Source organism: Notolepis coatsorum (assembly GCF_963971535.1).
Source record: "Notolepis coatsorum genome assembly, chromosome: 17".
Lineage (NCBI taxonomy): Eukaryota > Metazoa > Chordata > Actinopteri > Aulopiformes > Paralepididae > Notolepis > Notolepis coatsorum.
Window position 1 is genome coordinate 41,965,486 of NC_140181.1, and position 25,419 is coordinate 41,990,904.

The window sequence follows — 25,419 nt, forward strand, 5'->3', positions numbered from 1 at the left end:
ATCTCAATGAATATAATGATTTTTTACAGATTTTAATTACATACATTAGGATTCAATTAATTATTTACCCACACTAGTTTGTAAGATTATCAAGTAAAAAACACAAAACATCTCTCACATCTCTAGTACAAAACAATTATTTCGCTAGAGTATGTATGTGAAATTGATTCAAATAATGATGAATTTGCAAGATAATACTCATTAGGTTTCAATTAATGATACGTTTTTTTTAATTGAAGACGCTGCTACGACCAGGTCAGCTTATGTCTCCCTCTTCACCTGTGCTCCACCTTCTCCTTCACAGTACAGTTCAGAGCGTGCAGCAAACACATTATGTGTATCACCAACATATATTACATTACATATTTAAATCAGAATACATATTTACAAAATGATAAACTGTGTGAAATCCTCAATAAAATAAAAACTAAACTGGACCAATGGACTTGATCAAATTGGCAAGTATTGGTCATATCACAGGATGAGGGGACAACAGGGGACATACCAGGGCTGAAAGTCAAAGGTGGGACATTACAATCAGGAGACCCAGCCACTCTCGAACACTTGACTCCCCGGAGTAGACTGCATGACAGGAGTGTACATTAGAATGCCTCTCCCTCTCCCAACAGTCAAATTCCCTGTACCAGGAATAGAAATCCCCTCCATATTCAAAGTCCCCATTAAAATGGTACTTCACACCATAAAATATTAGACAAAACACATCAAATCAATACAATTGATGAAAGAAACAATAAAAACAAAGTCATTATTTTTCAAAGGATTCAGAACTTTCCAGAATTCCCATGGCCAGGCAGAGAAGGATGGCGTCTCTCGGCAACAGCTGTGGTTGGCTTCTGCTAACCAGTAGACGGGTCATGGCACCAGTTTGTAGCATGTTTCACTCTGCGTTGTGTATTTTTTATTATCGAAGACACTGCTACGACCAGGTCAGCCTACATCCATTTTATTATCCTGCTCCTTCTGCATTCAAACAATCAAAAAGCACATAGTGAGCAGTGAGCAATAGATCTCCCTTTCACCTGTTCTCCACCTGCCAACCAAACAAAACCACCCTCAATACACGACAGAGGCAAAAACATTCCAAAGCATGCATTCTCACTCTGCAGATCGACTGGGCACCTGCTAGTGCGGCTAATACATTTGATATTTTTAGCGATATTGCAGCACAAAACCTAAACCAGTAGCAGCTAATATCAACAGCAACAAGGTCAATGCAGAAACTTGATTTACATAGCAATACAACAAAAACATTATGCATACCTTCTCCTTCACAGTCCAGTTCAGAAAGAGCGCGAACTAGCGCAGTGAAGGACAAACGGGGGAATCCATTACTTACAATTTACACAAAATACCAAACCAAAAAGATGATCTATGAACATTAAGAACCTTATAATGAATAAGGAAAATCACGTTTGGCAAATAAATAGCACAACACTTATAATTATAAATACCAGGAAGTTACCCCCAACAAAACAAAAGTCGAACTTGCCCACTTTTCTCCTTCAAAATAAAGCTTCTCTGCATATTGTAGCTACTAGTTTAGGTGAAAATAAAGGTTTCTGTTTATAATCTAGCACAACAACATTTCACTGCTACACATACACAAGCGGAGGAGGTAGGCTTTCTGTGTCATGCCCTCGCTCTACCTAGACACCACCCCTCACCTAAACCAAGCACAGTATTTCCATGTCTCTGAGAATTGACTGCTGTGTGCTACAGTACATGTGTCAAGTTATTGCTCACTAGCAGTAACACAAAACTGTTGCTGCAAAATAGCTGTAGAGAGAGGTGCCATGACATTGGGGGAAGGCAAACGATAGACCCTATTTGTTCTCAAAAAACTAGAACGCAGAGACTAGAAAGCTCCACTCTTGTTCTACCCAAAACTGTGTGTGCTTCCTCTTTCATTAGTGGTTTCATTAAACCTCTATTTGGAAACACAACACGGTATGGTAAAAATGTTATATCACGGTATAATTTGAAGCATAGACGGTAACGGTATAGGGTATATTAATTTATCTTAAAATGTCTATATAAATGCTTCTGAAGGGGTAAAACACTGGCAGCTATTACTGTACTCTTGTATTACTAGGACATATTTCACATAGTACAGAGGTATTTTTTTATTTTTATTATTATTATCTTTTCCCCCCTCCTTTTTCAGATTTTTTTTCTCCCATCCCACTGTTAGTCGTTATGCCAATTCCCAACCCCCTTCCTGGTTGTTGCGCACCCCCCCCCCCCCCCCCCTACTGTTGGTCCGGGAGGCAGGAGACTGTCACATGTTTTCCTCCGACACATGTGCAGCCAGCCGGCAGCCAGCCTGGCAGCGCAGATTCTCACCGGGAGAGTGTAACGTGTGGAAGGTCACACTACCTTTCTCCAGATCCTACCCTCGCTGTGCAGGTGCCCCGACCGAACTGTAGGGGTCGCTGTCCACAACGCCCAGGACCCACCCACGGCTTCCCTCCCCCTAACTCAGCCAAACGAGTTAGTATAGCGATCAGCCCAAGCCAAGGCAATGCTGACTCTCCGGGAGTCGAGACCGCAGCCTCTTGCATTGGTGATGAGCACAATCTCCGCTACGCCACCTGACCGCCCGTACAGAGGTATTTTAAGAACATTCATTCAAACTGCAATAGAAAAATGCAAACCCTTTTCTCAAGTTACTTCCATCTCTAAAAAACACTTTTTTCATGAAATACAATAAAATCAAGCGGCACAAAGTGAAAATAAAAACGACTGCAGGACAGGAGGTTTCTTTCCCTCAAACAACTCAAACACAATAAAACTCCAACATAACTTAACTTTAGTGTACATGTTTGACAACGTAGAGAGAGAGAGCGAGAGAGCGTGATGTAATAGGTTTGAGGGTCCTAAGTTGCCGTAGTTGATGATGTCACACCAGGATGTCATTGTCAACACACACGAGTTGGAAACGAGAGCAGCCCGATGGATAAAGCGATATAAAGAAACAAATAGCCAATAAATGTGAAGTTATCTTTGAACCTCTATGGTCAAGCCATGTCAATATAATCCCCCCCCCCTCACTAATGAAACTGGTGCCGCGGAGTCACGTTAGAATGTTAGCTTAGCGGCTAACGTTAGCCCGTTGCTACGCTAAAGCAAGTCTCCTCTCAGCCTCCTTAGCCAAATTGAAATGCCCAAACTATATGGCTAGGTCTGTGAGCAAGTGGAAAAAAACTCTGCAACGACCACTGCAAACGTCGAGTGAATCGTCAAGTAACGTTAACGTCATTGCTACTGCTGTGACTAGCTGCTCTAGTCTACCGGTCACAAGGTATGAAGGTATAGTCAAAATCCATACCGTAGCGCAAATTCATACCGTTTATACCGTCCACCCCTACAACCATAGGCGGCGTGTATATAAGGCCAGGGGAGGCTATGCCGACCCAGTCTGCGCATTATTATAGGCAGCCTAGGCTACGATATTGTGTGCGTGTGGGCTGCTGCAGCCCGGTGGTGACAATACGCAAGGGTCGGCCAACCAAGGTGTCAATGGCAGTAGGTGTGGTGGCCGTTTAACATTCCAGACTGCGGGCAGTAACCAATCACGCCGCATCACCAAACTAACCGATGCCAGTCTGGTCTTCAAAATGCTCCATGGTCTAGCCCCACCCCCACTTTCCGATTGTTCACCTCCAGGTTCGCGTGTAGTCTTTTACCAACAAACTTGCAGTTCCGCGTTCGGGTTCAGAACTGTTGTACCGGGTGGCGTCTATTCGCATCCTAACACTAATTTCCATTAAGGACAAGTACATTTAGCAAATCAGCCCTCTCCGTATATGAAATGAGTGGGACTCGCTGTAGTAGCCTAGATGTGGGTGTGACATCAGAACCTGGACAGCACCGTTTGCGTGCAAGCAAAAAAGAAAAAGGGAAAATGTTGCGCGCTACGCGCAAGTCTCATCCGATCTATAGCCTACCCTAATGTCCAGCTCACCCGCCGCCTATGCCTACAACAGACTGTAGAATAAAGATCTGCCGGAGCAGACTGTAGAATAAAGTTCTGTTGAATATAGATCTGCCGGACTAGACTGTAGAATCCGGAGATAGACTGTACTGTAGAATAAAGATATGCTGGAGTAGACTGTGTAGAATATAGATCTGTAGAATCTGTGGGAGCAGGCACTTCTCAGCACAGGCAGAGAAGAGACTAGGAGAAGCTCAGGAAGCTGAGAATCAGACAGTTGGCAACTACACTGCCACTGGCCTGATGGGCATCAGATTGCGATGACAAAAACCATGGCAACCAAGCTAAAGGATGGAGAAAGGATGAGAGGAATGGATTTTACACCTGCCTTGTTGCATCCTCTTAAACACACAAACCACTAAATAAAACATGCAACATGTAATATTTTGTCTTTTTAATTCACAACTTGGCTTTGCAGGGTAATAGGTAACAATACTGTTGTAAATTAGGCAACACTATTCTCTTCACAGTTAGATAAAAACATTTATTTCCCTTTTCTTTTTAAACAGATAAATTAATAAAAAAAAATACTCGGAGGGTAAAACATAAAAACATGACAATTGAGTTAATTTAGGCACTTTGTCATTCAAAGCTGCCATTACCTGAGCTGTATGATCCGACTCATCTCTGTGTAGCGAACAGATGAAGATTTCTTTCACATGAGGCTTTGATGCTGGAAAGTCAAGTTTAGAGGAGTGGTTGCAATTAGTTCCTTGGTCCTGTACAGGGTTCCTGCAGGTTTCAACAAATTAAATGTAAGACCTTTCAAGACCACTTGGAATAGAATGCAAAAAAGGTATGAAGGAAGATTACTATGAAAGAAGTAATTCCATACTGTTGGGGGGGGGGATACTGCTATTACAGTACTGCTTATTATGCAGCCAGGACATTTCCTCCAAACACATTTAAACCTGATACAGAGATATACAAAGTAACGGTCTAATCCAATATGTTTTTAAGGCCGATCAAAATCATATTTAACTCATTCAGCGCCGGAGGCCTAGAGCATCTTAGTTCCTACTGCGCCACCACTCTAAGAGATAGGGCTGCATGGCGGTGTTTGCAGGGCTATATCTATATTCTATATTATAACTATGGATACAATACTATAGCTCATTTGACATCAACTATCCATCGTTCAATATGTGAAAAAGAATAAATGTTTTCATGTATACGTTCGCATGTTATACCGTGGTGAATATAAGTATAGTTTCAGAGTGATCCTGGTTAATTCCATAAAACGGCGCTATGGAGGAATATGTGAATTTGACTAAAAGTGTTGGCGTTGCTCGCCTGGACACGCTACTATTTCCAAATCAAATGTATATAATAGGTATTATGTTTCATCATGAATGCATGAATGGGGGGGGCTTTGATCGTCACCAATGGCATACGTTCTGGAGTACTTTACACATGGTCGCAATGATCAATGTGAAATCATGGTTGGATCAAAGCAGGATTGATGTCATATAGTCCTTAACTTCACTAGGAGGTACCCCAAAAAGAATATTCCAATTGTCTGATTGCGATTTCCAGTATTGGTGTCCATTGTGTCGCCAACATAATCCACCACAACCAGGCCACGTGAGCGGATCGGCGCGGCCGAGAAATCCGCTCTTCGCTCTTTAAAGCTTGGTCCGCTCCGCTAATCGCTCATGTTGACCCCGCCCCCAAGTCGCTCTCCGCTCGCTCCCCGCTCACCTTGAATCGAGCGCTCCCCGCTCCCCGCGCCAGATCGCTCGGCAGTTTTTTAATTTTTTTTTGGAGCATGGTGTAAATTAGCTCAAACTACAACAGTCTACACCCCCTGGGCCCCTTAACAATTGTTTGTATTGAGCCGCATTGTAATTGTAGCCATTCTGCAATGTTAAATAACGTTGTTTATCCATTCACTAGCTATATTAAGCGATGATAGGCTAGCTGAGCCACAATGCTATGGTCGCTGCCATTAACGTTAGCATGTAAGCTAACGGCAACAACAATGGCGTCGATACTTTTTCTAACTGGAGTGAGTGTGGGCGTCTCTACAGTGACAAAGCCTAAACAGGATATCACAGGTTCACCCTTCTCATTGGTTGAAAATGGCCTTCATGTTTGTACATCGCCATCTGTTGCTTTGGCATTGTACTGCATGTATATATTACATCAGTGTTAAACCACTGTGAGCGGCCTGGAGTGGATTGGAGCGGAGGAGAACTCTCGCTCCGGACGTCGCGCCGACTCATTTTAAAACCCACTCCTCGCTCACGTCAAAACCGGCCGCTCCGCGCCCCGCGCCGCTCACGCTCCGATCCGCTCACATGCACTGACCACAACACATGCATCGGGGGCATTGGGCGCGTTGCAATGTCATTGAGTGCTAAACTCGCCTGACCAAGAAAACTGCGCCCGGAGACATTTGAATGTAACACTGTGTGTGGAAAAAAGGTTTCGAAGGGTGGACGATACTGCCACCTACCTGGATGCGGCCGGTATTGCACTCTAGCGATCTCAGAGTGGTTCCCTATGGTAACCCCGAGGTCCGTGTGAGAGAAATGAATAAAAATATTGAATAAAAGAAATAACGATGAAAACCCAACTATACTCGGGTCTGGCGCTGAACGGTTGGCGAGTTAACCCGATTTTCCTCGGGTCTGGCGCTGATTGAGTTAAGGATTAAAATTCAGATGATAACATTTAGGACTTTTTAAGACCCTGTGGGAGCCCTGCCTGTAACGCGTGTCCTTTGCGAGTTTGGTCCTGTTTGTTTGTGTGCGTGTGTTCAGTGGTCCAGTGTGTATCGTCCCAGCTCCAGGACATGTCTTCACTGTCCGACTCCACGTGTCCCTCCTCTGCCCCACCACACTGGGGATTGAGAGCAGAGCACAAGCTCTCCTCAGAACCAGGTGGAAAATGTTCCCCAACTCCTTTTTCGGCTGAACTGTCCGCATCATTAAGGGAGTCCAAAAGATATGAAATATCAGGGATATCCCAACCGTCACCCTGCTCCTGCGTCTCCTCCGGTTCACTCACTTCTACATCCTCTCCTGTGCAATTCTCATGTTTCGCGACAGAGCTACACTCAAGGGTTTGCTCCTTAGTCCCTTCCTGGTTGGGGTTCTTATTAGGGATGTCCAATGTCCCCTCTTTAATTGTCAATGGCTGAAGAGGACCACTAGACGCTCCTGGGACTTCTCGAGTGGGAACACCCACTGCCACCAAGATGGTGTCCATCTGACGCATGTAGTCCAAGTGACCTTTCACCTGGGAAACACAAATGACACTGTCTGAATCTTCTTGGAGAGGGAAATTAGGAAATCTTTCAATGTAAATCTTTTGTCTTTCTATGACGACATATCATGTTTTTGTAAGTCTCACAGAATTTTTGGAATTGACAGGCTTAACCGTTAGATGTATAACAGGGATAAAAAATTACCCAGTTAACATAATATGCCTTTATTTGAGAATATCTGATTTATTTGAATGGGGGATTTAATTTGACCGATTATGCATTTTAGGGGGTCCGGATAGATCTGCATCTTTAATAAATGTTGTATAGATAAAATACAATGGTCTCAGTCAATATGAAAGCTGGTCAAAACCAGCTTAAAGGGGAACTACACCGAATTTAAGAATTCATACATGTTATTCCTATTGTCTCTCCCAAATGCCCAAAAGGTAGAGTGCTAAAACTTTAAAGAAAGATGGTAACACCTGGGGGGATGAGTATGTTATGAGTGAGTTATGAGTATACGGGTACATTTTCGGTTTCAGGACTGAGAACACTACAATAGAGTAAAGCTCCTTTGGGTATAAAAACTCAAGCAAACATTCTGTGAGTCCACAAAATCAGTGTCCCCTTCATTGTCAATAGAGGAGCTCCAGACGTCAAACGCAAGTTTGAGTCCATCTTCTCTGGTTTCTGGCTTTGGGAGAGAAAACATGTTCACAAGAGATTAGCTCATGTTCACAAATATTGATTGAACTTTCCTAGGCCATGGACAATAACATAATGGAATTAATTTGGGTGGTGTTCAGGCTGAGTTCTAAAAGGGATCTGCTCCACACCGACGTCATAAAATTACATTTAAAAAAATGATCAAGGGATAGACAATAAAGCTACAGAGCATGTTTCAATTTTGGTCTTCACTGATAAAGGCTATCAAACTAAAATGAACATCTGTTCACAGGCAAGAAATTGCAAAGAGGTTGAATCATTCCTCAATTTGAAAAAGCCCAATATCTGCAACACAGCCTCAGAATTCAGAGAAAGACGTCTATCACTCTCTTTCAGTCTACAAACAAAGGCAATAGAAAATATTCTAAAGATACTGTATATGCAGTACACCAATGTAAGGCATTGTAAACTGCTGTGGTAACTTTTAATTAGTCATATCAGTTGGTTTATTGTTGAAACATACTTGAATAAAAACTGTTTTACTCACACTTTTAGATGTGCCACTCAAAAAGTGGCCTATGACCTGAAATTACAGTTGACTCACCACAGATGAAAGATCCACGTTGATGATGCGGCGGTCGTTGACATTAATTGGCTGCAGGCCGGCGACCGACATCTGTGTTGCAGAGCTCCTGTATAAGAACCCCAGCAGCCAGTCCCCTCTGACAAGTGGAACATGTGAAAAATTATTTGTCACGCTGAACTTACATATGACATCCTGATCCTGCACTCGTCAAGTGAGTTGAGTTTCCAGGTTTGACAATCGAACACTGTAGACTTGAAGTGAAAAATTGCTTTGATTTGCTAAGTGATGTATCCGACCATAAGCCATAAATAGTCCAAGAATATAGAGGCAATAATAATAACAACAACAACAACAACAACTTGTTCTAACAATTGCCAGACATTTGCGCTTAAAACAGACCCAAATAATTATTCTCCCATCTTCCTGTAAACATACTGTAAAGGTCTGATGACATTTCATGGTCATGATTAGTTTGAGCATTTTGATTACATCAAATCATGGAAGCAGGGACATTTCACTGCATGTTTTCAAAAGAAGGGACCCCTCCCAGGTTTACCTGCAGTATCCGTTGACGATCCTCCCCGCCACCACCTTGGCTATCTTCTCCCAGGCTTTCTCTGAACCGTCCACAGGGGCTCCCAGGAGCACCACATCCTCCACCACTCCCTCACAGTCTGAGGAACCACAGGTAAACACATACAACTGGTTTGACCAAACAGAATGATTGTTTGTGTGCAAAAAGAAAATCATGTCATGTGTTTGAAATAAAATAATGTAATGTGTCGATTACAAGGCAGAACCAGGTGGAATGTATATTATCTTCAGGCATCATAATTTTCAATCAAGTTTTTCACTTAAAAAAAAGGTGCTATAGATAATATTCAGTCACTAGATGTACCAGTCATTCATCCAATCAGGTGCATCCCACGCAACATGTGAACAACAACATTCATTTTGGTCCCCAATTCAATTATAAATTCATTAATCAATACATTTGGGGGGGGGGGGGGGAGCAATACTTTTATTCTGCACCTTTCTAAAAAGCTCTGTGGATGTATTATTATTATATATTACATTCTTTTAATGATTACTCTACATACAAATCTTATCTATAGCACCTTTAAGTGTTTAAACTCTGGGGTTGGTTCGGTGGTTTTGGGTGATAGAGTAGTCATGGAAACAGTGAATGCATCAGAATGAATCAGATTTCAAAGCATCTGCTCATCCACTGACATCCAGACCTATGACATCTAGTGAAGAATAACATTTAAAATCAAAAAAGGATTTGACTTGAATTCATATGTTGTTAAAAACACACTATGTAAGTGCAGGTGTTGTGGAACCACTCAAAGTGCAAAGGTCCAGTCAGGGATCATGGGACCAACTGATGTTTCAATTATTTAATTCATCTCAAATTCTGTCATTTGAGATGTATTTCTTCTTTCATACCAAATTAATAGTAGATTGAGAGAAAGTGTGGAATGATCAAATAAATTGTGTATTGAACTGTATAGACGATTCTCCTCTCGTTTTCAAGCTGTGTAGTATATAATCTATAAGTAGAGCTCTGTAGTATGAATACATTTATTTTTAACCCAATAATAATTGTGACCTCAAAATCTAAATTTGTCTTAAAATATGTGTGTCGTTCCACCCCTAGCTGGGTCATGACAGTTCCAATATTTGTGTACTTCATACCTTGGTCGTTGGCGAGCTCCTGCAGACAGAAGTAGATAACCCTGGCTCCTAGACTGAAGCCTATGAGGCTGACTGGGCGTTTCCCCTTTAAATACACACAGACAGAGAGAACGAGTAACAGAGACCTTCTGCTATGAGGGATACTCAACATTTAAATACACAGAGACAGAGAGTGAGTAACGTGAGTAAGTGAGGCGTCCTGTGACGAGGGGTAATCTACATTTAAATACACAGACTTTTAAATCAAATGTATTGTTATTAAGTAAACAACACTTGGATGCTTATCAAAAAGTCTCTGTATTAGACCTTTATTTATGTAAATAAACTATCCTTTTTATATAACAGTCCCGAGTCAGTGTACGATTGTTCCAAATGCACGGAGGGAAGAGATAGGGGTGTTTTAGCCAGTAAGCCATGAGAGTACGAATTCCACCACGAACGATTGCCTCGATGAAAAACAACACAATGCAGAGGATCGAGAGATGGCACGGACAGAGGCTGATATCGATCAACGACCAGGCTGAAATAGGCCGTAAGGTGAAGGCTGTATCGTTTCATCCCGTTCCCACCTCGGTGGACTACGCAATTTTCACTTTGGGTGAAAGATATATTGGTGTAGATTTAGGAATAAAAAGTTCTCTATTTACAATCCTGCCCATTTTGCGCTATCATAATTTAAAAGTCGGGACTAGATATTTCCTCGCGAATGGATACTTGGTCACGTAGTCACGTAGCATAGTTTTATTTGACATAATTGGTGAGAGTTGCGCTCGACCAATAGCAGCTCTCTTTGTTGCGAGGATACGGCAGTCGGGCGACAACAAATGACACCCACAGATTAACGTTACATCAGAACAGGACGAAAATGGACAAAAACACCTTCTAAAGATCGCAAAAAGGTTTCTAAACAATGTTATATGCATCTCACGTCCGTTCAGAAAGAACGTGTACAAGATTTTGACACAAACGCGGTGGGATAGATATAGAAACTGCGTTGAACGGTGGCTTAACCTACCAGGCCAGAATCATACCATTGCGGAGACATACAAACATTGTTTAGATATCAATTTGTGTCATAAATGTCATGATATATATCTGTATGTCGTGTATGTCATAAATGTCATGATGAATTGAAAATGGGGGACCCTGATGTAAACAAGACGAAAGTCTTTCTCTGGTCTGCATCCCCTTAATTGTGTGTATTGAGCCATACTGTATTGTACCCATTCTGCAATCTGTTAATAAAGTTTTCAATCAATCAATCAATCAATCAATCCCCTCGCCCTATACATCCCAACCCCAGTCCACACCCTCATCCACCATCACACTTCCCAGGCAACACTGACGTTAATCATCCTCACCACTGCCGTGCCTTTGCTGTCGTAGCCCCTGAACTGTGGAACAGCATCCCCACCTCCATTAGGCTTGCCCCCTCGATAGATGCCTTCAAATCTAGGCTCAAAACCCACTTCTACCTACTAGCCTTTCCCGTTCACTGACTCATGCCCCGTTTTTCTGTGTGCTTGCCTGTGTGCCCTCCCATAAAACGGAGTGTGATTGTTGTCAATATGTATCTACCCTCTGTACAGCACTTTGGTTGACACGTGTCATGTTAAATGTGCTATATAAATAAATCTGATTGATTGATTGTCATCCGAGTCATCATCCCATGTAGCCGTATATCCTCAGTTTCCTTAGAAACATTTGCACAGTTTTTCTGGTTTCTCTGGTCTGCATCCCCTTAACAATTGTGTGTATTGAGCCGTACTGTATTGTACCCATTCTGCAATCTGTTAATACAATTTTCAATCAATCAAGCACACAGGCTCTCATCTCCTGACAAGAATGTAGGCCTATGGATTTGACAATCCCTGTGTGCACACATCAGAATACAGGGCCAACACAGTAAATAACAGTTGATTGTCATTTACAATATGAAATTATAGACAGATAGATAGATGGGTATGGTAGATTATAGATACTGTAGATACTTTTATGGATAGTCTTATATTAGCATAAAACCTGCAATATTTTAACACAACCGAGGACTTTTAACCAAATTATTTGTAAATAGTCCTTGGTGTGGGCTAGGGTGTGAGAGTATGCTAGTCAGAATTATAAAGATGCTCGATGCAGTGCAGTTTCAACTGCAGTCAGAGCTGGGGGGGAAAACAGTTGATAGTAGCCTACTGTCTAAGCAAGCCGAGATAAGCAGTCAAATACAGCACGATATCAGGCAGAGGGTACATTACATACAGCATGATGTCAGGCAGAGGGTACATTACATACAGCATGATGTCAGGCAGAGGGTACATTACATACAGCATGATGTCAGGCAGAGGGTACATTACATACAGCATGATGTCAGGCAGAGGGTACATTACATACAGCATGATGTACATTACATTTTACATTTAGCTGATTTCGGATTGAAAACTTTTTCAATTCATCATGACATATATGACATACAGATATTTATCATGACATTTATGACACAAATCGATCTCTAAACAATGTTTGTATGTTTCCGCAATGGTACGATTCTGGCCTGGTAGGTTAAGCCACCGTTCAACGCAGTTTCTATATCTATCCCACCGTGTCTGTGTAAAATCCGATGGCCGTATCCTCGCAACAAAGAGAGCTGCTATTGGTCGAGCACAAGATACGTGACCGAACTCGCACCAATTACGTCAAATAAAACTACGCTACGTGACCAGGTATCCGTTCGCGAGGAAAGATCTAGTCCCGACTTTAAAATATGATGCGCAAAACGGGCAGGATTGTAAATGGAGAACTTTTTATTCTTAAATCTACACCAATAGATATTTAGCCCAGAGTGAAAATTGTGTAGTCCGCCGAGGTGGGAATGAGAATCGTTTTCTAGCCACTTCTCAGCCTTCACTGTACGGCCTAAAACACCATTTTCTAACAACACGCACATCTTACTGCACACTTACTTGCTGACACACTTGTTCAGCATTACTCTAAACTCCGGGTGTGTGAAAAGCTAAGAGGTCATAATAACATTGATACCTGTTGTCTGCTTCTCAATACTTGGGCCAGGTGTTTGCCCACCTCTGCTGAGCGGCTCAGACACACACACCAGGGGTTGTCGATGACACTGGCCACCGCCAACAGAGAGGCTGGCCACGTCAGAGCTGTCACAATACCTGGCCGGGGACAACACACACACACACATTTGAATGATTTATTTATGTCCACATAAATACAATTATGTTTAAGGACATAAACACTAATAATGCAATCAGAATGATCAGATAATGATAGACGGTTAGTTGCAAAAGTGCCTGAGCCATGATGTTAGAGAACACAGAGTATTTATAAAGCACTATGGAAGATCTAAAGATGGAAGTGATATATTTTGCATGCACACACACACACTCTCATCCAGGACACTTCAAAGACTCTGGGTGGATGGCAGAGATAGGATCCTGGTGTCTGCAGCGGATCAGTTTGATTGGGAACACAAGCTGATAAGCTGATCCGCCGCAGGCTCCTTATCTCTGCCCACCATGCACGGACAGACTGTGAAGTACGCCGTGAGTAAGAAGACTGCTTCTCAGTCCAGCACTACCTAGTAACCTGTAACCTGAAATTACTATGAAAGATATAATTCCATATGAATTGTTGGGGGGGGGAACTGATATTACAGTACTGCTTACTTTGCAGCCAGGACATTTCCCCCAAACACATTTAAACAAGATACAGAAAAGGTTATCGCACTTCTCTAATTCAATATACTTTTAAGCTATCAAAATCATATAAGACTTTGTAAAGGCCTACAATTCTGATTATTACATTTAAGACTTTTTAAAACCCTGCAGGAACCCTGAGAAGAGCACTTGGTATGATCAAAAGAATGTAAATAAATAATAGATACAAAATATTTAAATGATCTATTTCATGATTTTAATCCTTGCACTGAAGGAAAATATAACTCCAGAATAGCTTTTGAAATGTTTTGGACATCCCATGTATTTGCAGTTGTAAAGTCAATCTAGATTATACCGTTATGGTTCAAGGTATGCATTTGCACTATATTCACATCAACATGTATGGAAATCGGGACATTATACATTATTTATATTTATTTAATGTATACTGTATATATTTTAATATTTTTTAATTAATCTCAATCTCTTTTATTGATTTAGTCTCTAAAACTCTTTCTCTCCTGACCCACCTGAGAGGATGGTGTACTTGAGGGCCTCCTGGGCCACCATGCCCACCAGCCCGTCCAGCATGGAGGCCATGGCTGAGCCCAGGTCCCTGAGGAAACGCGACTCCCACACCAGACAGTACTGCTCTCCCCACTGCCCCAGGCTGCACCACGGGGCCTGGAACGAATCTGGGAGGTGGTGGTGGTGGTCGTGGGCGAAGCAGATGGTTGAGGAAAGGCATTTAGTACCATTTCTAAACTGAAGGGTTCTTGATGGGAATTGATGTGGAAGGAGGCACGGTGCTCCACGCTTGAAGGTAATTGTCCTTCTTTCTGGGGGGAGATGACTATCCTCACGCCTGACTCTTACAGTAAGTGGCTTGTTTTCAGTCTCAGTAGGACCTGATTGACATTTAGTGTATGGTTATAATATGCTTAGTGTTATCAAATCCACAACATCCAAATAATAACTGTGTGCAAAATGTGTAATACATTGGCAAAACATTATAAATCATACAAAAATCGAATTAATAATTTGGATTTAGGGCCAACCCTATCACCAAATTAATTATGAGGTTATTTCTTCACACATGCCTGTCAGAAACGGGTGTTATATAATAATAACAATAATAATAATAATAATAATAATAATAATAATAATAATAATAATAATAATAATAATAATAATAATAATAATAATAATAATAATAATATAGAGTTCTTTGGTCAGAGCACAGGGTTAACCATTTGCAGTGCCCTGGAGCAGGTAGGGTTTAGTGTCACTCAGAAACACTTGGACGGATCAACACATGGGCTGTGTGTGAGTGTGTGTGTATGTGTAAGTGTATGCGTGTGTAAGGTTGAAAGAAAAATGAAAAAAGTGTGTGTGTGTGTGTGTGTGTGGGGGGGGGGGGGGGGGGGGGGGTGCACCTGTGGCACCCGTAATCTGATCATCTATGGTAATTCTCCATCAGTGGGGTCTGACGTACTGTATTTGCCTGTGCACAGCCATCCGGTCACTGCTATGGTCAGGTGAAGATGCTTCCCAGAGCTCAGAGGAAGAAACTCAAACTCCTCTATCGCTCCCACACACTTATTCATCTTATAGCCTGGATAAAGAAAGAGAAAAAAGGAGAGAGAGGAGTATACATTTAATCTATAATGTCATCTATTACTAAAAACCACAAAGTGCTGTACAGGCAAAACAAATTTAAACTAAAAAAACAACAGGTGCACGAGAAGAGTGCAATTATTTCAATCTTGAGAATTTAAAGGGGAACTTCACCAACTCTAAATAGATATCACTCTAAACAGAGTATACATTCATTTAATATGACAGTGGCCACCAGTGATGTCATCAGGGACATTGAATCCTTGTGTTGTGTTTAATTACAGCTCAATAAAATAATAAGCTAGCAACCATGTAAGACAAAGTATTGCTATTTTTTCATCTACATCATTTCATGTCCCTGATGACATCACTGGTGGCCACATTCAAAATAATTTACTGTCAAACTAAACGAATGTGTGCAAAACGGTTGAACCATAACAACACCCTACCCTCCCAATCCCACCACAACCCTCTGCCACACAGTGTTCTTACCGGTTAATCCGGCCCCCGCTGCACCGAACAGGGAGGCCATGATGGCGATGCCGGTGGCTGATCCCAGAGCTGCTGCCCCCCCTGCCCCCAGCACCGCACTGGCCCCGGCCGCTACCAGCGGTGCTGCCAGGCCGCCCGTCACACCTGGTGAGGGCACAAAGGGCACAGCTAGTTATGCTAAGGAAGTGGCCCTTTGGAAACAGTGTAAATATTTAAATCCAATGAAGTAAATATTGACAGTATGCTGGACACGGGTTAAACCCAGGCAGTGACAACCCAACGACTGGGCCAAAGCAATGATACTGACCAATCACAGTTCCCCCGCCCACGGTGGCGAGGCCAATGAGGAGGTAGCGTCTCCACCTCCGTCCTCTCTCCTTCTTCAGCCGCCGAGATGACTCCTCTCTAACAAGAGGCAGAGCCAGGCAGACATCTGAATGGGTTGCAACTGTCAAATGTATCCCTCTAAAAATAAACTCTGGTGACACTTGACAATTGACGAGTCAGGGAGACAAGTCATGGAGACCAACACATGTCTACATGCTCTCCTGGTTTTTGATTAAAAAAATATTTGTTCTAAAAGAACCAGGTTCTATTCAGTGAGGGACAGAACACGTTACGTCTTTAGAGGTTGCCTTTAGGCATTACATCAGATATTGCAAACAGCTGCAGTAAAATAGAAGGCTCTATGCAAATCTAGCCGTGGCCATCACTCAAGCCTACACAGGGTCAGGCTGGCTCAATAGGAATGGTGAAGCAGTCATCATGCACTGTGACAAGACCAAAGGCATGCAGGAACATTTTAACCATGAACATGACTTACTGTTGGAGCCAGTCCTGGGTGCAAACAGTGAAACAGAGAGACACTCGGTATGTAATAAGTTATATATCGTATTTGCTTTCGCGTCCCGCTCTGCGCCTTATGAGATACCCCTTATCTCCTATGATACCTATTGTATCTCCAACGAAAACAACTACATGCACCCCACCTGTATGGGGCCCCGCCCCTATGGTGGCACCGCCCATATAACCGTGACTCTGGTCACCAAAACACCCTTTCCTCTATTTTCGTCCCAGCGTACTGGCTGCGTGCACCATACGTTAACTAGCAGGATGAAAAAGATCAGAGTCATAATGTTGAAAGCTTACCGGAGGTTGCTGGCCCCTGGCATCTTCGACGCATGTTTTCGGCGACACGACGGGCCTATGTTGATGTTCCTCGTCTAATGACAGCAGATCGAGGTTCAGCTGTACAAGATTGGCTGTCGGGCCAGCTTGTACTCAGGTAGGCCCTGTGTCTTCAGGCATGGGTATTAGTGTTAGTAATGCTGGTTTGTTTTGTTACACAACCATGTTGTGTGTTGGCGCCGGGGGCAGGATGGTTTGGTGAACGTTCACTGCAGGGAACGGTTTCCATTGCTACTGCTACGCTGTTCTAATGTCTCCGCCGTGAGATGTTGTCACTTCTCCCTCCTCTTGCCCGGTTCATCAATGAAGGTCAGTCGGTAGCTGTTGTGTTTTTTTTTGCTGAGTCCTATTTACCTTTTTTCGGGTAAATGGGTTGACAACAGGGTAGGCCGTGGCTAGGTATCCTAGCCAGGTATGTTACCTTGTGTTCCGGCGGGGTCTATGGAACGGTGTCCCCATCTGGGGCGATGCGTGAGCTCGGCGGTGTAGCAGTAGAGCTATATTACTGCAGGATGGGACTTAACGGCGGGTTATGGCTCAGCTGGCTAGTTCCTATCCACATTGGCGTCGGGTAGTGGGGCTATGGGTCCAGCCGACATGGTAAACATGTTGCGTGTCTGTGCGCAGGCGTTGTCGATCTGGGTCCCACATCGCCTCACGCTAGGCTGTAGTAGTATAGGGGCAGGGCCGCCTGGGAGAAATGTGAGGCCCTGGGCGAGTTTAAACGCGAGGCCCCCCACCCCCTGAGGCGGCCCTGTGTAGTGGGCTATTGTTTCGTTCTGTCACTCTGCTATGAGAAGGTCTGTCTTGCTACAGTTTTCTCTCCTCTCAACCATTCATACTGACGGTCAATCGGTATACTGGGGGAGTAGTGCGGGGGGGGCTTTGTTTATTTTTTTTTGGTAAATGGGCTAAGCTAGGGCTGGTGTGCTGTTGTGAATATTTTGAATGAAGGCGGGACTAGTTCGCTCTGGTCCGCCTCCCCTTAACGTTGTGTGTATGGGTTTGCTCATTCTACAGTATTTTGTGGTTTAGTTCTTTTATTCATTTAACCCTTTCATGGTGCACACCACAGTGGAGGTGGCTGTTTGCAACCACCACTGGTGCTCCGTGTTAACATCAGTCCTTTGTTTTTGACATATTGAAACAGTGCCCCGCCCGGCCGACGCCATGGGTGGGTCGGCCTGGCGAGTGGCTGGTGGGCTGTTAAAGCTTGTACCGCCACGGTATGGAATTGGCAACGATTAGAACTGTGTTCGAATTGCTGTTTTTTTTCTATTAAAAAAATTGTGTCTGGTGGCGGGGCCTTGAGGGCCAGCCGACGTCGACACATCGCGCAAGGTTGTTGACGTTATTAGCTTTGACCCAGCCGCAAGCTATAACCGCTCAGGGTTCCCCTCTCCGCAGGGGATTTTGGTCTTCTGCTGGAGCGCGGGCGGTATTGTCCTAGGCCCTACACCGCCTCACACCGCGCAGCCAGAAGAGGAGAGAGCACGGCCTCGTCAGCGGCGATGACGAGGCCCTCGACAGGCGGCCATGTTTTCCCCCGCCGGAGGTATCCTGGGCGTTGATTCGACAGGTGTCCACAAGGCCGACAGCCTTGGCGGCCGAGGGATCGGCCATGTAGGATGGGTTCGGCTTGAACAAACAAGCCGTCACCGTCCTGCCGCGAGCAGCCCGCTCTCCGATCACTCCCTTCCCCAACACCAGCGGAAAAAGTGGGCTCTGATTGTTTCCTTTGGCTGCGGGCCGCGTGCCTTCGTTGATGCGCGGGCGGCCCCCCTTTCGCTTCTCATGGGGACAGGGGCTGACACCCAGTTGATGGCTGAGCCTGGGTCTGTCCGTGAGAATGTTGTGCTGTCAAGCGGCTCCCACACCTTGAACTGTGTTGGTTGAGCCTGGTGTTACGTCTGTCAACTTAAGTGTTGTCAGCAGGGGGGCTCGAAACCTTTTGAGGCACACAGTGCGGGCTTCCCCGGCCTCGCCTTTGCCAGGCCAGGTATCATGTTGGTGCCTCCCACTCCTGAAATATTGGCAAGTGGTCGCAGCTCACATGATTTGGGGTGGTAGTAATATCACTGCAGGGCTACGGTGTGTAGGAACCCATGGGGGCCTTACACCTTGCATGTCCGGCTGCAGAACAACTCCTCAGCATGTTCTGGAGAGGTGTCCAGTGGGGGGGCTTTTTTCATCGGAAGCCCCCCGTATCAGACCGGCCCTTTCTGTCGGGGTTCCCCCTTGGGTGCGATTGCCTCGTGGGTGGTGTCAGGGTCAGATGTTCCGACACGGAACGCGCTGCTCGCACGGTTCCAGGGTTGGCTACGCACAGCGGGGGGACCGGGCCAACTATCTACAGTTCCTGGCGGACCTGCGCCACGTGACGGCGGGTGCGTTGGGAGTGTTGTCACATATGACTACGGCAGTACCATATGTCGAGGTGGATGGAGAGAACGCTGAGGCGGGGACTTGTGTTTACACAACCCCACCCGTTTTCAGGTTTGGTACAGACTAGGGATGCCCCGATCGATCGGCCAGCGATCGGTATCGGCCGATAATCAGTATAAATATGCGATCGGGGAATTACGATAATGACTCATATTCGCCGATCGCGGAAACTGATCAAGTGGACTTCTCATTCGCTGTCTGTCTCAGACGCACAGGACCTGCAAACTGCCGCTGCTCCCTAGCCCCGCCCGCACCCGTGTAGAGTTTGTAAACAGAGGAGGTGGCTCCTCTGCATTCGACCTGAGCTAACGTTAGCTACCTAGCTATTGTTACTGTTTAAACAAAATGACCCAGTCAACTATTCACTTTTAGTAGGCATTGTCTAACGGTATTTAGCCGGCTAGCTACTGATAGCTCCGGATATCAACAAATGCCCCAGGAAGTCTAGTAGTCCATGTTGATATCTCCGTTAGCTTGCATTAGCTTGCGTTAGCTGACGTTAGTTCTCTGTTCAAAACGAAATGTCCCATTGAACTAAAGTTCTGTCTTAACGTCATCTAGCCGGCTAGCAGTAGCTATAGATAGCTCTTGATATCAATGTCTTATAACATTGATTCAATGCGTATTGGAGCTGAGGGCTTGCTGAATGTGAAATGACCAAATAACCGTAACGTTACCAATAGGGTCCAGCTGCAGCGCCAGAGAATCCTTTTTGGAGCTGGAGGCTACTAGAGTACACAGACAGTGGAGCTGTTTGCAGATAGCGAGCATTTTGACTTGTTGCGTGGTGGCGATGTCTCGCAGATAATACAAGTACAAGTCTAATTATATAATATATATATTTTATAAAAAAAAAACTTTTTATATAAAATAATTTTTAATTTCTTTTTAATCAAAAACAATCGGTATCGGATCGGTATCGGCCGATATGGCTCACGACGATCGGTGATCGGTATCGGTGGCAAAAAACGTGATCGGGGCATCCCTAGTACAGACCCTATTGTCAGGGTCTCCAGCAGTGACAGCTCTGGTCAACGAGATCCAATCTCTGTGGACGAAGCAAGCCATCGTCGTGGCGTTCTCCTCCCGGTGTTCTCTGCCTGAGAAGTCGGGAGGGAGGGGTGTAAGACCCAGGCTGGACCTGTCCCATGGGAAGGTTCAGCATTTTTTGGATCATCTCCTACCTGTTGAACACTGTCAGGTGAGGGTCTGGTTCTCCTCCATAGACCTGTAGGATGCGTATGCGCATCTCCGATCTTCCATCCTAGGGCTTACCTACGCTTCCTTGCAGGGTTAGCGTATGAGTACCAGAGGCTGCCGTTCGGTTTTCTCTGGCTCCCCGCATCTTCACCAAGTGCGTGGAGGCCGCACTGGGGCCTCTGCGTCGTCAGGGGTTACGGAGTGTTCTGCCCTGATGACGTTCTGGTCCTTCGCGGTCAAGGTGGATCGTCAGGTCTCGTACCAGGCAGGTCTCTACCAGCCTGGGGTTGCTGTAGACTGGATGTAGAGTACTCCTCTTCCCAGTCAACGGTTGGAGGGCTATGGGCATCCATCTCAGAGCGTGTTGTCAACACGCTCGGGAGGTTCCGTCCTAGGACGGTTACGGCGCTGTCTCACGTCGCGTTTTCACCGACGCCTCCCTCACTGGTGACGGGTCGGGCCAACGCAGTAGGGGGCAGCTGGCAAACCATGCTGCCCGGTCTGCGCTACGTTCAATGTGTTGGTGTTGAAAGCGGTCCTTCTGGTCCACAAATGGTGTTGATCAGGACGGACGATACGACGTCAGTGTCGTGTATCGACAGACAGGGAGGAGTAAGCTTCCCCTGTCTGCACCAGGCGGCGGGCGGCTGGCTATGGGCGTTCTCCATCTGCGCGGCCTGAGGGCTCCCCACGTCCCCGGCAGGGAGAATGTGGGTGCAGGTGTACTGTCGCGAGGCAGTCCTCATCCTGACGGGTGAGGATTACGTCTGGACATGGCCAGGCGGGTCTGGGACCGATGCCGTGCCGCCAGGGATTCTTCCCCATACATCTGTTAGGTCAATTGTTGGGACGGGTACATTGAGGGGTGCAGGTTCTTGATCCTGATGGTGTTACCATCTGGAATGCGCATGCTCCCTCCACTGTCGCGCTTACGCGGGCAGATGACGTATGTTCCAAGTGTGGTGTAAGGCGGGGGGCCGGGACTCAGTCTCCTGCCCCCTGGATGCTGTCCTTAGTTACCTCCAGTCTCTCCTTGATAGACTGTCGGCTTCGACGGTGAGGGTATATGCAGCAGCTATATCCTCCTATCATGAGGGGTTTGAGGGGATGTCTTGTTCAGCCACCCTCTTGTGAAGCGTTTCCTGCTTGGCGCTCGACGCGTTAAGCCGGTGCAACGCTCCTTGGCTCCGACTTGGGATCTTCAATTGGTCCTCGGTCGGTTGTCCTTGGCCCCGGTTGAGCCGCTCGAGCAGGCGCCGTTGGGACAGCTGTCCTTCAAGACCGCGTTCCTACTGGCTGTCACTTCCGCTAAACGCGTGGGTGAGCTCTGTGCTCTCTCGGTACGTCCAGAGTGCCTGTCTTTTCGGACCGATTGCGGTGCCACTCTGCGACCTAATCCTGCTTTCGTGCCTAAGAATATCCGGAGTTCCTTCCGCTCCCGGGATATTGTGGTTCAGGCGTTTCGTCCTCCTCCTCACACTAGTGAGTTAGATGCGGGCCTTCACCTGTCATGTCCAGTCCGTGCTTGGGGATTTACCTCAGCCGTACTCAGGACTTCAGGGTTACCGACCAGCTTTTTGTCTGTTACGGTGGGGCTCGTGCTGGTAAGGCACTGTCGGAGCAGCGCCTGTCCCATTGGTTGTGCGAGGGCATTACCCTCTGCTACACGTTGGCTGGGCAGGATCCCCCTGGGGGCGTCAGGGCGCACTCCACTCGTGGGGTGGCTGCTTCTGCCACTCTCCTGGGTGGGGCCTCGGTGGAGGACATCTGTGCTGCAGCTTCATGGTCCTCCCCGGGTCCCTTTGTAAGGTTTTACCTCATGGACATGACCGGGGGTTCTGTCTCCCAGGCGGTTCTGGGGTCTGTGGCCTTTCCTGCTTCCCGTCCTTTGGTCGGGTAGCAGGAGTGTATGGGTATGGGCCACAGTGTGTTGAGTCACACGTGGTTCCGCCTGTACGGTGTGTTCAAGGGGTTCTAGTTCCCTCTTGTTCGCATTCAGGTGGAGTTGACTGCGCCCCCCCTTCATTAGGAAGGATGGGGTGACAGGGCTCCCCGCACCCCTTGATGTGGGCTTACGGGTCCTCAGGGGGTACATTTGTCGGGTCTCGCGTCCGCTCTTCCCCATATCTCATAAGGCTCAGAGCGGGACGCGAAAGCAAATACGATATATAACGATAGGTTATGTAGATAACCTAGTTATATTAGTATTGGCTGAGCGTCCCGCTCTGCGTGGCCCTGAGTTCCCTCTTGAGGGATCTTTTCCTGGGACGGGATTTGGCGAGGAAGGGTGTTTTGGTGACCAGAGTCACGGTTATATGGGCGGTGCCACCATAGGGGCGGGGCCCCATACAGGTGGGGTGCATGTAGTTGTTTTCATTGGAGATACAATAGGTATCATAGGAGATAAGGGGTATCTCATAAGGCGCAGAGCGGGACGCTCAGCCAATACTAATATAACTAGGTTATCTACATAACCTATCGTTAATAACCCATGGCAAAATCTCTCTCTCACACTCTCTCTCTCTCTCTCTCTCACTCTCTCACACACTCTATCACTGTGACTAGTAGATGGGAGGAAGGGGAAACTTAATTTCCTCCTCTCTATCCATAACTTACTGGCTCTCCTCTCCTCCCTCCCTCAGACTCTCTCCCAGCGTCCCCTCGTACTCCTCCAGCTGCTGTGGGGAGACTCTCAGCAGACAGCCCACATGGCGGATCAGCACCCTGGCCCTGGCGTCATACTGCCCTGAACACACACAAAAACACTACACTTCAAAAACACTACACATGTTTTAATTTTTTATTATTATAATTTGTTTTACACCAAACACCAAAGTAGACAAATAAGAATGAACAATCATGAGTTTCTTACCGTCCTTGACAGAAAAAGACACCAGATCCTGGAATAGAGAATTGAAGGCAGATGAAGGGGCGGGAACATTTTGTGGAATTTGTTGACACTAAATCTGTTACATACAAACCACTTTGGTGAAATCCTGATGTGGAAGAATATAACAGATCAATTGATTGATTGATTGAAAACTTTAATTAACAGATTGCAGAATGGGTACAGTACAACTCAATACACACAATTGTTAACACTTTGAGTGCCAGCAGGGGGCGCACGATTTAGAGCTTGAGTGCCAACGCTCTATTCAATGAGAGGGCGAGCACATTTGCGAACGCATAAACTATATCTTAAATTTTTTTTTATCCACTTTTTCTCCCATTTTTCTATATTTTCTCCCATCCCAATTTTGTATCATCCAATTCAACCCTCCCCTGTCACAAACGCTGTTTCCTGCCTCCCACAAGCCGGCTACAATGTGGACTAAGTCATACATAGCACAAGTCCCCTCCGGTACTTGAGGTAACAGCAGTCGCATCTTTTCACCTGCGCAGCTCGATCTCTCAGTGGCGAGGAGTAACGCGTGGGAGGCTCACGCTGCCCCCGACACTTCCTGATTCTACTGCGCAGGCGCACCAACCGACCTGTAGGAGTCGCTGTCCACAACGCCCGATCCCCACCCATCAGTTTCCCACCCCCTAATACAGCCAATGTGTATTAGTATGAACGACCAGCTAAACTGAAAGCAATGTGGAGCGCTGGGCTCGAACAGGCAAGCCCAGCGTCTCCGTCATTTGTGGCGAGCGCCTTGCCCACTACGCCACGTAGCCGCCCCAAACTATATCTTAAATTATGGCTATGTGTCTAATACGCCCATCGCTTATCAATGACTTGCTTGCAGTCAACATTGTCGAAACGGATTGTTTTTTCATCAGTACATTTCCGTTTTATACCATTTTGAAAAACGCTAGTTTTTTGGAAATGTCCAGAAAAAAAAGAGATTCTGCAGGAATCGCCCTTTACTGGAATACACAAAAACATTGTAATTTTTCGGCCTATTTATGAATCGTTTTCAAATAAACCCTAGATTATCGCTAGTATATGTGTACTTATGCACGCTAGAGAAGCGGGCTGAAAAATCGATTACCTTATTTCCTGATCAGCACACACACACACACATAGGGGACACTTTGATATATCTGTGAAAAAAGCTCTGATTACCCCAAGACTGGTAAAATAGATTCCTTACGTCAGATCAGATGTTCTCCAAAAATATTATTCCAATTCCTGATCGCCATTCCAAATAACGATCGCGTTTATTGATCCAACGCGGGGTGCTTGAAACACATATTCCACGCTGTTCTGAGGGACCACAAAGACTGCAATCGGCTCGGATTACATGCCTGACAAGTCAAATGTGGATTCCGGATTTTCTTTTCCCCATGCGTTTTCATTCAGTCCAATCCAATGGGTGCATTATCATCCGGGAGACGATAGGGGACGGTATTTTCCCTGTTCGAGCTCAGAGAGAGTCCCAGTGGTAACGTGAGGCTAGATTGATGAAAAATGAATGGAAATCGCTAATAAAAAAAATAACGATTAATAACAAGATTTCTCGTCGTTGGCACTGAACGGTTGGCATGAAATAACGAGAATTCTCATTGTTGGCACTCAAAGTGTTAAGGGGATGCAGACCAGAGAAAGATTTTCGTCTTGTTTACATCAGGGTCCCCCATTTTCAATTCATAATGAATGAAACATAGGTTTATTATACCAAAT

The 25,419-nt window shown here is 45.4% G+C and overlaps 1 protein-coding gene across 1 annotated transcript in view; it reads right to left on the reverse strand.

The window, feature by feature from the left end:
* Positions 1-4,314: 4,314 nt before the first annotated feature.
* The window catches only part of tmco4 (transmembrane and coiled-coil domains 4), a 28,696-nt gene continuing 7,591 nt past the window's right edge, over positions 4,315-25,419 (reverse strand). Inside the window, exons 4-14 of the mRNA XM_084332770.1 lie at positions 23,665-23,692; positions 23,409-23,538; positions 16,267-16,364; positions 15,960-16,103; positions 15,346-15,465; positions 14,381-14,545; positions 13,210-13,346; positions 10,177-10,261; positions 9,035-9,152; positions 8,497-8,614; positions 4,315-7,258 (exon numbers count right to left, since the gene is read on the reverse strand). Of these exons, the coding sequence (XP_084188896.1) occupies positions 6,692-7,258; positions 8,497-8,614; positions 9,035-9,152; positions 10,177-10,261; positions 13,210-13,346; positions 14,381-14,545; positions 15,346-15,465; positions 15,960-16,103; positions 16,267-16,364; positions 23,409-23,538; positions 23,665-23,692 (1,710 nt within the window). The 3' untranslated portion in view covers positions 4,315-6,691. The remainder of the gene's footprint in view (positions 7,259-8,496; positions 8,615-9,034; positions 9,153-10,176; positions 10,262-13,209; positions 13,347-14,380; positions 14,546-15,345; positions 15,466-15,959; positions 16,104-16,266; positions 16,365-23,408; positions 23,539-23,664; positions 23,693-25,419) is intronic.